Source organism: Haliotis rufescens, unplaced genomic scaffold (genome assembly GCF_023055435.1).
Source record: "Haliotis rufescens isolate VD_foot unplaced genomic scaffold, xgHalRufe1.0.p SCAF_18, whole genome shotgun sequence".
Taxonomy (NCBI): Eukaryota; Metazoa; Mollusca; class Gastropoda; order Lepetellida; family Haliotidae; genus Haliotis; species Haliotis rufescens.
In genome coordinates, this window is record NW_025963868.1 from 26,052,188 (window position 1) to 26,066,528 (window position 14,341).

A 14,341-nucleotide genomic window follows, 5' to 3' on the forward strand; every position below is an offset into this window, starting at 1 on the left:
CAAACCTAGAAACATAATCGGGGCGAACCGGGAATCGAACCCACAATCATAGGTTTCTGGCGTACCCAAGGGACGCAACTCTGCACAGCCAATCGCGGCGCCTTAGACGACTGGGCAACCCGTGGCCCCTATAAACTGAATGAAATACATACGCGCCATGTGAACAGATACCACAACATGCCATCTTATTAATACTTCTCGTTTCATCTTACAACCGGAGCGGCGGGGTAGCTGAGTGATTAAAGCGTTCTCTCGTCACGACAAAGACGCGGGTTCGATTCCCCTCATGGGTAAAATGTGTAAAGCATATTTCTGGTGTCCCCCGCCGTGATTTTGCTGTACTATTGCTAACAGCATAAAACAATAATCAGTCATTCACTCATATTTCAACAGCTTTGGAATGTGACTGGACACGACAACTTTCAACAGTTTCCCCTGGATCCAGACACTAATGTTCTGTGTTGAAGACTGGGGTATTTCCACGTTAAACAGTAACAGTAATGAGGTATTAGAACCCTCCCAATTTATAGTTGCCTTTTAAGTTGTTATTTTCCAGAGACAATTTGACTTGAACATCCAAACACTTCTTGAAAATGATAGGCTATTCTAATAGGGATGAAACAACGCTCCTTACAATAACAGACTAGTCCAACATGTCTGCAGCAACCCTTCTTGCAATGATAGACTAGCCCAACATGTCTACAGCAACACTGCTTGCAATGAAATAAACATGGAAACGCGAAAACTGAACATTGCGGGCGCCTTTGATATTCACGAGGAAGACCTGGGAATTTGTTTATAATTTGTTTAAATCTTTGTTTATGATTACTGCGACTCTTTAAATCCGCTTTCGGGGTTTTAATATACATTGCAAGAATATATTTTTCCGGGTGTATTGATTGAATACATTCACTTCGACCCATCTTAGCCGACCAAGAAATAGACACTAAAAGCTATGGATTCCGTCTCTGGACTGACACTGGCAGTCATCAGCATTCTGCGGCAATCTACATCAGTGCTTATTTTTTATCTTCACCTTTAGGTCGCCACAAGTGACAACGTTTTGGGAACCTTCTCTCGTTGAAGTTGATCGTATCGGCCATTTTGAAAACGTGTACCGAAAAATCCATGTATTACGACGTACGGTAACCTTGCTCGTCTCATGAAGATGTTATCAAAATCTATAATTCTATGAATCAACCATATACATGCAGTGTTGAGCTTGCGATTGTTCGTGAAATAGATTTGATTGTTTGTTTTTTAACGCCGCACTCAGCAATATTCCAGCTATATGACGGCGGTCTGAAAAATAATCGAATCCGGACCAGATCTAGACAATCCAGTAATTGGGATACGATGACATGCATCAACCAAGTAAGACAGCGAGCCTGACCACCCGATCCCGCTAGTCGCCTCTTACGACAAGCATGGGTTGCTAAAGACCTACTCTACCCCGGATGTTTACGGGTCGTTCATGAAAAGGACAAATAATAAACAAAGGTTCCCACAGAGTGACACACAATTACTGAATGAAATTTTCTAACTTCCAAGACATATAATAAAGCTACTATCTTAATCAGTAGCGCAACTGTGGTATGAATAATCTCCATCTGTAGGAAACAGCAACGCTAGCAGCTCGATTTTCTACCGCAAGAGATTCCATTGGGCGTAAAAGGTAAACTCGTGAAGACATTGATATGAATGGATGACTGAAAATCAGTGATGACACCAGATGTTACCGAAGAACTTGAACATGGTCTATCAGAAGAACCTCCCACTAACGCAATTTGCATTAAAGGGCAGTACTCCTACCACAAGACGGAGCCCTGTAAACAATCGCATCTGGACCAGACAATCCAATGATCAGTATAATAGGCAATTATATATAAACAATGCTTGCAAATTCTGTTTCCACGTTGATTTATATTTTGCGATCGTTTCATTGTTTCGTTTGTGTATTGCTGTATCATCCCAAGGGGCGGTCGGGTAGCCTAGTTGTTAAAGCGTTCGCTCGTCACGCCAAAGACCCGGGTTCGATTCCCGACATGGGTACAATGTGTGAAGCCCATATTGGTGTCCCCCGCCGTGATATTGCTGGAATAATGCTGAAAGCTGATTAAAACCATACTCACTCACTGTATCATCTCAAAGTCTTGTTGACGATGGCGAAAATGGCTGATATTTGGCACGGGTTGGTGGAAATGAAATAGTTTTGAAATTCTAAGATTGCATGCAAATGCAATCCCAATGGGTAGAATGTGTGACAGATATGAAATGCTATATCATGGTATATTTGATAGGATAAACATTACTTCGTTATTCTCTTCTTCTCAATAAGGGACCCGTGACGATTCCGGGGCAGAATAGGTCTTCAGCAACCCATGCTTGCCGTAAAAGGTGACTATGCTTGTCGTAAAAGGCGACTAACGGGATCGGGTGGTCAGGCTCGGGGACTTGGTTGATGCATGTCATCGATCCCAAATGCGTGGATTGATGCTCACGATATCAATCACTGTATTGTCTGGTCCAGACTCGATTATTTACAGACCGCCGTCATATAGCTGGGATATTGCTGAGTGCGGCGTTAAACAACAAACCAACCAACCAACCAACCTCTCAATAAGGGATTCTAATCCAGTCTCAACACACAAACATTCTGAAGAAACATACTCTGGCAATCCAGTATTTCTTATAGTTTCTCTTTTTGTTCAGTGCAACATTCATCCAGAACGTCAAATGCATATACTTAATTAGGTAGTACGAACGTTATGTATTTTAAGGCCTATGTAAAGCTTTCAAAACGTTCTGTGGTAGCCATTTGGAAGATTTCCTTCGGCGTAAAAGGCAAAATTGCGGTGAAAATTAGATGAATTAATGACGGAAAATGAGTAGGAACACGATGTGTTCGCGAAAAGGGTAAGCCTATCCTGCCCTAGTCTGTCTTACAGACCCTGATATAAATATGTATCAAATACAGCCCATGCAAGTCTATAATGTTTGGCATGTCTAGATTACTGAAGAGAGTCACTGGGCTCCCTTTTATTATATTTTTATTAAGATAGAGATTAGATGTTTGTCTAATCGTGTCCTACAAACTCACGCTGTGTGAAAATCAATAGTAAAGAGAATACTAGTGTATTCCCACAATAAAGTTATGCAGAGCTATGCAATAGATTGATGCTAGTGTGATATTGCTAGACGTTATGACATACCAAAATACGAATCTTAATCGCAATGTTATTGTGCGGCAATGGGTAACCAATCTGGCTAACCTGATCCATAATCGACCTGATTAGCATCACCCCCGTCGGCAACGGCGACTGCAACTACCAGTGTGTCGTGACTCCGGGGTGCGATTGTCCATGCATGTTTCCCCGTGGCCAATGTTACAGATATATGATTAGATAATGACGTAACGCTTGTTGACCACTGGTCAGTATATAAGATGGCGCATTGGTCACCTCGTCAGTAACTGATACCCCGTCTTCACACAAGGTCTACCAACTTGTAAGTAGAATTGGATTTTTATATTTTTGTAAAAATAACTTCAAGTGACTTTGTACGTTTGTACCGCTTACCTCACAAATTGTTTTTGAAGTTGCAAATTAGCAACCTCTAGATCTGTATCTGCAGTTGGATGCAAATATGAGTCTTATAACATGCATTGAACAACATGGCATCAATACTATTTATTGTCTGTTCGGACGAATTACTTATTTACAAGGCCAGTGCAACCTCGTTTTTCCGGACCCTTTTTTCCGAAATCATCTGTATCACTTCCTCCCACATCAGGGGCGGTCGGGTAGTGGTTAAAGCTTTCGCTCGTCACGCCGAAGACCCCGGTTCGATTCTCTACATGGGTACAATGTGTGAAACCCATTTCTGGTGTCCCCCGTCGTGATATTGCTGGAACATTGCTAAAAGCAGCGTAAATCCATACCCACTCACTCACTCAACCTACATCAAGCTGACACGCCGTGATATAACTGGAATACTGTTTGAAGCGGCGTTGAACCCACTCATATATGCATGTTATAAAAGCAGTGCAACATAGACTAGTTTCTATATTGCCAATAGGTATGGAACATCTAGAAAGAGATTGTGCTGAGAAACGGAAAGAATATCTGTTACTTATTAACTTATCGTGATGAATTGTCCATACAGATATCAACATGGCACTGGATACGTTTTGTGGTGTAGCGACGGTCATGCTTGTTGTCATGGTCATGCAGACAGAGGGTATGTATATAAAAGCGATACAAACAATGTCCATAGTCACAGGAAACATCAAAAGGCAATTCAAGTGTTCATCTGATAGAAAAGCGAAAAAAAACCTTCATATATTCATAAGAAATATTTGCCGAGAGCAGACTCGATTTAACCGTTCAGACTATACCATGATCATGTGTTTATGAATCACTATTAGATAGTGATGGTACCAGGTGTTGGCGAAAAGGTGAGCATATCCAGCCCCATATCCAGTGGCACCCGCTACAAATACATGCAAAGTCAAGTCAATTGTTCACCTGAAATAGGGCGGTCGGGTGGCCTAGTGGTTAAAGCGTTCGCTCGTCACTCCGAAGACCCGGGTTCGATTCCCGACATGGGTACAATGTGTGAAGCCCATTTCTGGTGTCCCCCGCCGTGATATTGCTGGAATAAAAGCGGCGTAAAACCAAACTCACTCACTCACTCACCTGAAATAACACGGGAACGTATGGTACAGGTCAAAATGGGGAACTGTAAAGGACATACTTCCTGTCACTGATGCACAAAATATGAAAACTTCCTGATCATGTCTACCTTAAAACTTTTTAAAATCTTTGCTCAGGCCGTGATGTTGTAGGAATGATCAAACAACATTTAATCAAGGTGAGGTGAGGTGAGGTGAGGTGAGGTGAGGTGAAATTGGCTTGAACGTCGCGTCCAAGATACTTGCACTTATATAGCGACGTGCATGCACGTGTGTGTGTGTGTGTTTGTTGCTGCTTGTACTAGTTCGGACTGATGCCGATTTATAGTGCTAGCTCAATGAGATACCATGCCGCAGTTTAACATGAATACCCCACTCAGACACAGTATACTGACTCCAAACCGACCAGTCCTTGTTTTAGCCCCTTAATGCCGAGCGCCAGATATCTCAACAACAAGTACTATCTTTTTAACGTCTTTTGGTATGACGCGGCCTGGGATCGAATCCCGTACTTTCCATTATCCTGCCACTAGACCACGGAGGCGGTCTAAAATGGCTGGGACAAAATGAGAGAAATACTTTATCAATGTCTTCTTCCTTATAATGGAGTACAAAGTTTCGGATAACCTTCGTTGCTGCCTTCGTGACTTGGCTGGGTAAGAGAGGTCTCACATACAGATCTAAACATAACTCCTTTCAGCTGCCGCCTGCGTGAACAGCACCGCATTGGTACAATGTGTGAATGTGTGTATTCCTGGAATATTGCTAGACTGGCGTTAAACCATACTCACTCTCCAACGCCACATTCAGCAGCATCCAATGTCTATCAATTCAGCATGTAAATAATTCTGGTTTGGCAGAGCCAGTGGCTGATAGCATGAGCAGTTGTCCACGTCGACGACATACGCTGTGATAATTAGCCAAGCATCACATCCCCACATATCAATGTGGCTGTGTTACCACTGTTCAAAGCCGTGTTGAACTTAAGCCACTCAAAGACGTGTACAAGGAGCTCATTCAGGGACTTGACCAGGAATTTTCACTTTCAACAAAAAGTAGAACCGCCACACTGGTCTATCATATGATCACAGTTTTGTTTTATAGTGACCTTCTTCTCCAGCTGCTGCTTGCACGAACAGCACCGACTGCGGCGTCAACGCCAACTGCGCCAACTCCACCTGTGTGTGTGATCCTGGGTATCAAGGAGATGGCGCCACCTGCACCAGTGAGTACCATCAGCAGGGAGGCTTTCAGAACATAGTGCTGATCACAGCCGTTATTACTAAACTAAACTCAAACCTTAAAGGTTTTCACAACATTGCCCTTTTTTACAAAATAAACACTGACATACGAATTTAACTTGAATGCAACAAAAATGATAACAGTTTATGGGAAAGTGTTCTTGATAAAATACTTTCGTGAAGATTATGTCTAAATCATTTACTAATTACTAAATGTAAATACTCAGTTCGATCAAATATGCTTGCTAACATATCACGAGGGACAAATATTTTGTGGAAAATAGACAAGGTTTGATAGACACGGTTTGATAGACATGTCACCTGATCTTTGACGTCCTTGACCTTCAGCTATATGCAGCATGCTGGACTTCCTGCTGGGGGTCGGGTTCCGCGCCCTGCCAGGGGACTGCAGTCGCTTTGTCCAGTGTGACGTCACAATACCCAAGGTGCAGTATTGTAGCTACGGCACAGTGTGGAGTGACGTCATCAAGGCGTGTGTGACACCAAGGAACGGCAACTGCAGTAAGTACAACAGAAACCATTAACATTTATAAGCTTTATACATACAGTAAACTATATATAACGAATACGCTTATAACGAACTGACGGATATAGCGAACTTACTTTTCTGTCCCGACTATTTGCTGTATATATATATATATATATATATATATATATATATATATATATATATATATATATATGCTTATAACGAACTACGGTTATAACGAACTAAAATTAGTGGTCCCTTTGAGTTCGTTATATCCGTAGTTAACTGCAATTTATATTGGTTAAAGCATCAATAATAGCAACGCGCTGTAACCATCACCAACGCGTATTAACAACAGTGACTCTTATATCATATTTCTTTAGTAAATACCTTGGCAAGAGATACGACCCCTTCTTCTGGATCCAGAGGTCATATGTTAAGCCATATTAGGGTGGGTGATTGAGTAAATGGTTGAACGCCACAGTCAGCAATATGTCATCCACATAATAAGACGAATACATGACACTTTCTCATGGACAGCAACTTCTTTGATTCTTTGAAGGAAGTTTGAGAGGTACTTCTTCCTCCTTGGTCAGGTGAATGATGAAGGAGCAGGAAGTAGCTCTGAAACGTCTTACAAAGAATCAAATAAGATGCTATCCATATCCAAAAAGTGTAATGTATTCATGTTCTCCCAACCTCTAAATGCCTTCTCAATGACCACTTAATGAGGTCTGTGTATACTTGAATCTGTAGCAGACAAACCAATACACGAGCATCAATATACGTCTTCCCCAGCGAGTCAGTCCTCTTCACGTGTAGTTAGTTCTTACAGGTGACCTTTTTCATTGTTATTCCAGAAAGAGAAATAAATCATTTTATCCCCCAACAGTGGTCAATGTGTTTCTGTATATATAAACTTCATACTGATGATTCCTTGTATCTGTTTTTCCCCAGACAAGTGCAGTGGACAGGCTGACGGCGTCGAGCTGCCCTACCCCCTCATGTGCAACTCCTACTGGCAGTGTCAGGGTGGGGTACCCCGTGCCATGTGTTGCCCTGTCAACAACACCTTCGTGGATGGTTCGGGGTGTGTCAGTGGGTCATGTGCTGACACCTGTCCTCCTGTCCAGGCTAATTACACAGCAGGTAAATTCACATTAATATACTTCTGCACAGGCTAATTACACAGCAGGTAAATTCACATTAATATACTTCTGCACAGGCTAATTACACTGCAGGTACATTCACATTAATATACTCTTGCCCTGGCTAATAACACAGCAGGTAAATTCACGTTAATTTACTCCTGTCCAGGCTAATTACACTGCAGGTAAATTCACATTAATATACTCTTGCCCTGGCTAATAACACAGCAGGTAAATTCACGTTAATATACTCCTGTCCAGGCTAATTACACTGCAGGTAAATTCACATTAATATACTCTTGCCCTGGCTAATAACACAGCAGGTAAATTCACATGAATATACTCCTGTCCAGGTTAATTACACAGCAGGTAAATTCATGTTAATATACTCCTGTCCAGGCAAATTACACAGCAGGTAAATTCACGTAAATATACTCCTGTCGAGGCTAATTACACAGCAGGTAAATTCATGTTAATATACTCCTGTCCAAGCTAATTACACAGCAGATAAATTCATGTTAATATACTCCTGTCAAGGCTAATTACACAGCAGGTAAATTCACATTAATATACTCCTGCTCAGGTTGATTACACAGCAGGTAAATTCATGTTAATATACTCCTGGCCTAGGCTAATTACACAGCAGGTAAATTCATGTTGATATGCTCATGTCCAGGCTAATTACACAGCAGGTAAATTCACATAAATGTACTCCTGCCTTGGCTCATTACACAGCAGGTAAATTAACATCAATGTACTCCTGTTCCGGCTAATTACACAGCAGGTAAATTCACATTAATATACTCCTGCCCAGGCTAATTACACAGCAGGTAAATTCACATTAATATACTCCTGTCCAGGCTAATTACAAAGCAGGTATATTCACATCAATGTACTCCTGTTCCAGCTAATTACACAGCAGATAATTTCACATTTATATACACCTGCCTTGGCTAATTACACACCAGGTAAATTCACATCAATATACTCCTGTCAAGGCGTATACTTACAGGTAATGTTACAGTTGCATTATAAGAGGTAAATTGACATTTATACAGTCAAATCCAGACTTATTTTATTACAATATAAAGTGTACATTTTTTTTAAATTCATCTTCCGAAACAAAGCTTAGATAAACGAAGAGCTGTTATGTTAATTCTCTTTACCATCACACAGATCCATGTGAGTTTGCGCCCTCTAGCGACGGCCCCGAGTTTTACATGGAAACAGTTACCGGGTTTGGTCTCATCAGGAGGGACTGTCCCCCCGGCACTAACTTCAACAACGTCACCTGCGGCTGTCACGACGTCGTGAATGTTCCATCATCTCCACGTAGGTGTCAAAGCCAATCTTCTTATTGTCTTACTACAAACTGTATGCATAAATGAGTTTCTTTTTCGAACACCACCTTCCCTCATTCCCGGAATTATGCATTCCAGTGTGCCCTATGATGGCTGACATCTACTACGACAACGCCACCACCGCATTCATTGACAACTCCACCAACGACGCCTGGATCCAAGTCAACAACGTCGCCCTTGGCAACCAGGCAGTGTTTTCAGGTTCCAGTAGTCTGGCGGTTTTCGCTCTGGCTGGTGTCACGTATGGCTCCAATCTGGAAATCGACACCGTCTTCTCTGTCAACCCTTCCTCTCCCATCAACGACCAGATTGTCCTCCAGAACGGCAAGTGTGACGAGAACGGTCCTTCCTTCATGCTCTACGTCAACGACGTCCCTGGCAACGGCTCCATCATGGACGTGACCTTCACCCTTCAAACTGGCAACTCCGTCGTCGAAATCAACTCCACCTTGACGGTCGACGTAAGAATTTCTTTATTAAAATATTATGATAATACATAAAAGCGACAAAGCATTTCCACAATCATACGAAACTTTTGTTGAAAGAGTCATAAACACATGCAATGGCGAGTCAAGTGTTCACCTGAACAAACATGGGAATATGTGGTACAATTCAAAATAGGAAGTTGCATCAGACATAAATTTTGTCATTGATTCGAATTCGTCAAATATGGAAATGTCCCCCACGTGTCTTCGAAAAACGTTCTTTAAGCTTCACTGCGACCTTACATGTTGAGCTAATTCTACCACTACCTGTGTTTTCAATTAAGTATTTAATAACATGATGGGCGGTCGGGTAGCATAGTGGTTAAAGCGTTCGCTCGTCACGCCGAAGATCCGGGTTCGATTCCCGACATGGGTACAATGTGTGAAGCCCATTTCTGGTGTCCCCCGCCGTGATATTGCTGGAATATTGCTAAAAGCGGCGTAAAACCAAACTCACTCACTCACTCACTAATAACATGTATTTCTTGGGGACAGTAATGCACATATAATTTGGTTAAGACGAATAATAATAATTGGCTGGTATATTTGTACACAGAAAACCACCAGAGTAAGGGTTGAAGTCAAGTACCCAACTCGCAGCAACAGCAGCACCTACTCCTACACCCTGTTCGACGACGACACCGACATGTCTCTCACCTCCGTCACGGACGTCATGCCTGTCACAAGTGAGTACGACTTTGAATTCATGAAAATAAGTTATTCACAGTGGCACAGACCAAAATGTGAATTCTTGAGTGGATCTCTTGCTGACAAGGAATAAAATAAAAATCCACTTAAAGGCCGTCCATTTAATGGGTGTGTGTTGTATCGGGGACATGATGGATGCACTAAAATATCTGTTGTAAACTAACATTAGTTATAATTTGTCTTCGCTTACAATCAGAGGGGGCGGTCGGGTAGCCTAGTGGTTAAAGCGTTCGCTCGTCACGCCGAAGACCGATGTTCGATTCCCGACATGGGTACAATGTGTGAAGCCCATTTCTGGCGACCCCCGCCGATATATGGCTGGAATATTGCTAAAAGCGGCGTAGAACCAAACTCAATCACTCACTCACTCCAATCAGAGGATATAATGGAATGTGTTGAGGGGGCGATCGAAAACGTCTCTAGCAGAATGTTGTCTTGAGTTTAAGTCGGGTGTTATTGCCATTATTATTTCAACCTTGTAGCCACCATCACAAGGAAGAACGCAGCTCTACAGATCGGGAGTGGAGACTGCACCAGTCAAGGATTCTCTGGGTTTGTTGGATCCATCTTCAGGGTACGTATTTACACGTTTCGTTACATTTTCCATGTTGTTATTTTGTTGAAATAACTCCCAGGTGAACAACACAACGCATTGCTCGATGTCACTGACAATGTGACTGACATGATGTGACAATATTTTGCTTCTGTGAATAATTATAAGGTCTTTAAAGTATTTTCTTGTTTTTCAATTTACGTATTTCGCTGATATGTTTTTTTGAGTTTCTAAGCCTGTTGAGTTTTCAAATAAGGTTTCGTTTTTGAACTGATTTCAACTTTTTGCACACAAATTTGCCATTTCCAGTGTGCCTGACTCACCGGAAATAGCGTTGGTCACACATTCACTCACTTACTCACCAAAGTGTTGCCTATTTCCCTGTGCATGTGCCTCTTAACACAGGTAGCAAAAGTACTGTAAGTCCCTATTGACCCCAGCATGGTGATCTATCTTCTGATGCTGGCGATCTATAGCCTTTTTTTATATTGTACTGTTTCATTTAGTGATATCTTTTTATGGTTGTATGCTAGTTTTAAATATAAATCTGTGATATTCTAGTAATTTTACTGTCCAGCGATGATTTTATTTAGTTTAAATATATGTATAAATAATGTTACATATAACTTCTACATATAGGGGTGAAATACTGCTGATGTGACGTAAAGCACTCACTCACTCACTCTTAACATCAATACTTATACTCCTTGTTTGCCGCTATATATATATCTCATAACAATGTTTTTAGTATGTTAACGATCTTACTTTCAGACCGGAATTCGCAGTTGTGGCATGGGCGTCTGAACTTGAAGCAGTGTCGACATCCAGACAGGAACGACTTACAATGTTGTTCGATATATGCAACGTGACGTACAACGACTTTCTGAGATTTTTTAATTTGTATTTATTTGCTATTGTTTTGTATTATTTATGTTTTACGAATAAATTATGTTCTTCATAAAACAAATGTTTGTTGCACATGTATTTATATGAAACGCAACTGTGCTGTCACAAAACGTTTCTAATTTTTTAGATAAATGACATCAATAAATCAATGACCACGTTAAGTTGAGATGCCTTCCGCGATCTAATGATTGCCTTTATCGTGTAAAATACTGTATACATTTTTTACTTAATTTAAAGCGTGGGGAATGAACAAAGCACTAACTATAAATAGTTGAGTATTATACATAAACATAAGATTGCTAAGACCAATTCTTGAATGGAAAAGGGGAATGGAGGTCACATATGAAATAAACGGGTATCACCAAAACATAATATTTTCATGAAGCTGAAAGACTACAAGACCTTCATGATCAGCACTGTCAATGAATACTACGTTCATTGAAAGTAGACAAGATTGTGTTGCGGGTAGATGTCAATTTAATTGATATTAAACACATTTCCTTGTGACAGAAAGTCTTTTTTCAATTGAGGGTCTTATCACAAAACCTTAGGAACGTAACTATTACAGTGTGGGGCAGGACCAAAAACCTGGAACCTTTTAGAGGTCATGTTGCCGAGCACGCTCACCCATCCAACTCCTCTCCGCAACCACGTTATATGATTTGGAATAAGTACCACAGTGGGTGTCACTATTTAAAGCATTTTCAGTTTTAATAATATTAAAGTTAATGAAATCCTACATATAGGTTAGGTCACATTAATAGTCTTGAATATACAATAGAACACAAGAGGTGAGGTGGAATGGGGTTTAACGTCGCGTCCAAGATTATTGCACTTATATAGCGACGTGAATGCACGTGTGTGTGTGTGGCTGCTTGTACTAGTCCGGACTGATGCTGATTTTTAGTGCTAGCTCACTGAGATACCATGCCGCAGTTTAACATGAATACCCCACTCAGACACAGAATACTGACTCCGAGCCGACCAGTCCTTGTTTTAGCCCCTTAATGCCGAGCGCCAGACAGTGTAACAAGTACCATCTTTGAACGTCTTTTGGTATGACGCGGCCGGGGATCGAACCCAAGACCTTCAGCTCTCCGGGCGGACGCTCTACCAGTAGACCACGGAGGCGGTCATAGAACACAAGAAAATATGGAAAATACACTGTGGGAATGCTGGGTTAGAATCTGCTTTGAGCAGTGTTTCGATTATTTCAAGCAATGTCAACTTGTTGTGGGAGGAAATACCGAAGTCATGCAGGTCTCAGATGTTTACAACGTGCACTGACAAAGTACCACCTAACGCAAGGATAGCATTCAGTTATAAACTAACCAGCCGACAGGATGACAATACCAGTCAAAGTACAAACATCAAAACCTACGGTTGAAACTCTAAACCATTTACACAACCATATATAAATTGAATGAGTGAGTGAGTGAGTTGGGTTTAACGCCGCTTTTAAAAGTATTCCAGTTATATCGCGGCGTGTCAGCTTAATGTGAAAGGAAAGCCCGAAGTGATGCAGGTTTCAGACGTTTACCAGTTCGGTGAAACCCACGAACACGGGTATGGTGCTGACAAACCTAGAAACATAATCGGGGCGAACCGGGAATCGAACCCACAATCATAGGTTTCTGGCGTACCCAAGGGACGCAACTCTGCACAGCCAATCGCGGCGCCTTAGACGACTGGGCAACCCGTGGCCCCTATAAACTGAATGAAATACATACGCGCCATGTGAACAGATACCACAACATGCCATCTTATTAATACTTCTCGTTTCATCTTACAACCGGAGCGGCGGGGTAGCTGAGTGATTAAAGCGTTCTCTCGTCACGACAAAGACGCGGGTTCGATTCCCCTCATGGGTAAAATGTGTAAAGCATATTTCTGGTGTCCCCCGCCGTGATTTTGCTGTACTATTGCTAACAGCATAAAACAATAATCAGTCATTCACTCATATTTCAACAGCTTGGGAATGTGACTGGACACGACAACTTTCAACAGTTTCCCCTGGATCCAGACACTAATGTTCTGTGTTGAAGACTGGGGTATTTCCACGTTAAACAGTAACAGTAATGAGGTATTAGAACCCTCCCAATTTATAGTTGCCTTTTAAGTTGTTATTTTCCAGAGACAATTTGACTTGAACATCCAAACACTTCTTGAAAATGATAGGCTATTCTAATAGGGATGAAACAACGCTCCTTACAATAACAGACTAGTCCAACATGTCTGCAGCAACCCTTCTTGCAATGATAGACTAGCCCAACATGTCTACAGCAACACTCCTTGCAATGAAATAAACATGGAAACGCGAAAACTGAACATTGCGGGCGCCTTTGATATTCACGAGGAAGACCTGGGAATTTGTTTATAATTTGTTTAAATCTTTGTTTATGATTACTGCGACTCTTTAAATCCGCTTTCGGGGTTTTAATATACATTGCAAGAATATATTTTTCTGGGTGTATTGATTGAATACATTCACTTCGACCCATCTTAGCCGACCAAGAAATAGACACTAAAAGCTATGGATTCCGTCTCTAGACTGACACTGGCAGTCATCAGCATTCTGCGGCAATCTACATCAGTGCTTATTTTTTATCTTCACCTTTAGGTCGCCACAAGTGACAACGTTTTGGGAACCTTCTCTCGTTGAAGTTGATCGTATCTGCCATTTTGAAAACGTGTACCGAAAAATCCATGTATTACGACGTACGGTAACCTTGCTCGTCTCATGAAGATGTTATCAA

At 41.5% G+C, this 14,341-nt stretch overlaps 1 protein-coding gene across 1 annotated transcript; it reads left to right on the top strand.

The window, feature by feature from the left end:
* The first annotated feature begins 3,485 nt into the window (after window positions 1-3,485).
* Window positions 3,486-11,642, top strand: LOC124133032 (protein PIF-like). Its single transcript, XM_048398485.1, has 10 exons — window positions 3,486-3,507; window positions 4,165-4,239; window positions 5,814-5,918; window positions 6,283-6,456; window positions 7,382-7,573; window positions 8,749-8,904; window positions 9,012-9,394; window positions 9,975-10,104; window positions 10,609-10,700; window positions 11,451-11,642. The coding sequence occupies exons 2-10, from the start codon at window positions 4,173-4,175 to the stop codon at window positions 11,481-11,483; spliced, it is 1,332 nt and encodes a 443-aa protein (XP_048254442.1). The 5' UTR covers window positions 3,486-3,507; window positions 4,165-4,172; the 3' UTR covers window positions 11,484-11,642.
* The last annotated feature ends 2,699 nt before the right edge of the window (window positions 11,643-14,341 follow it).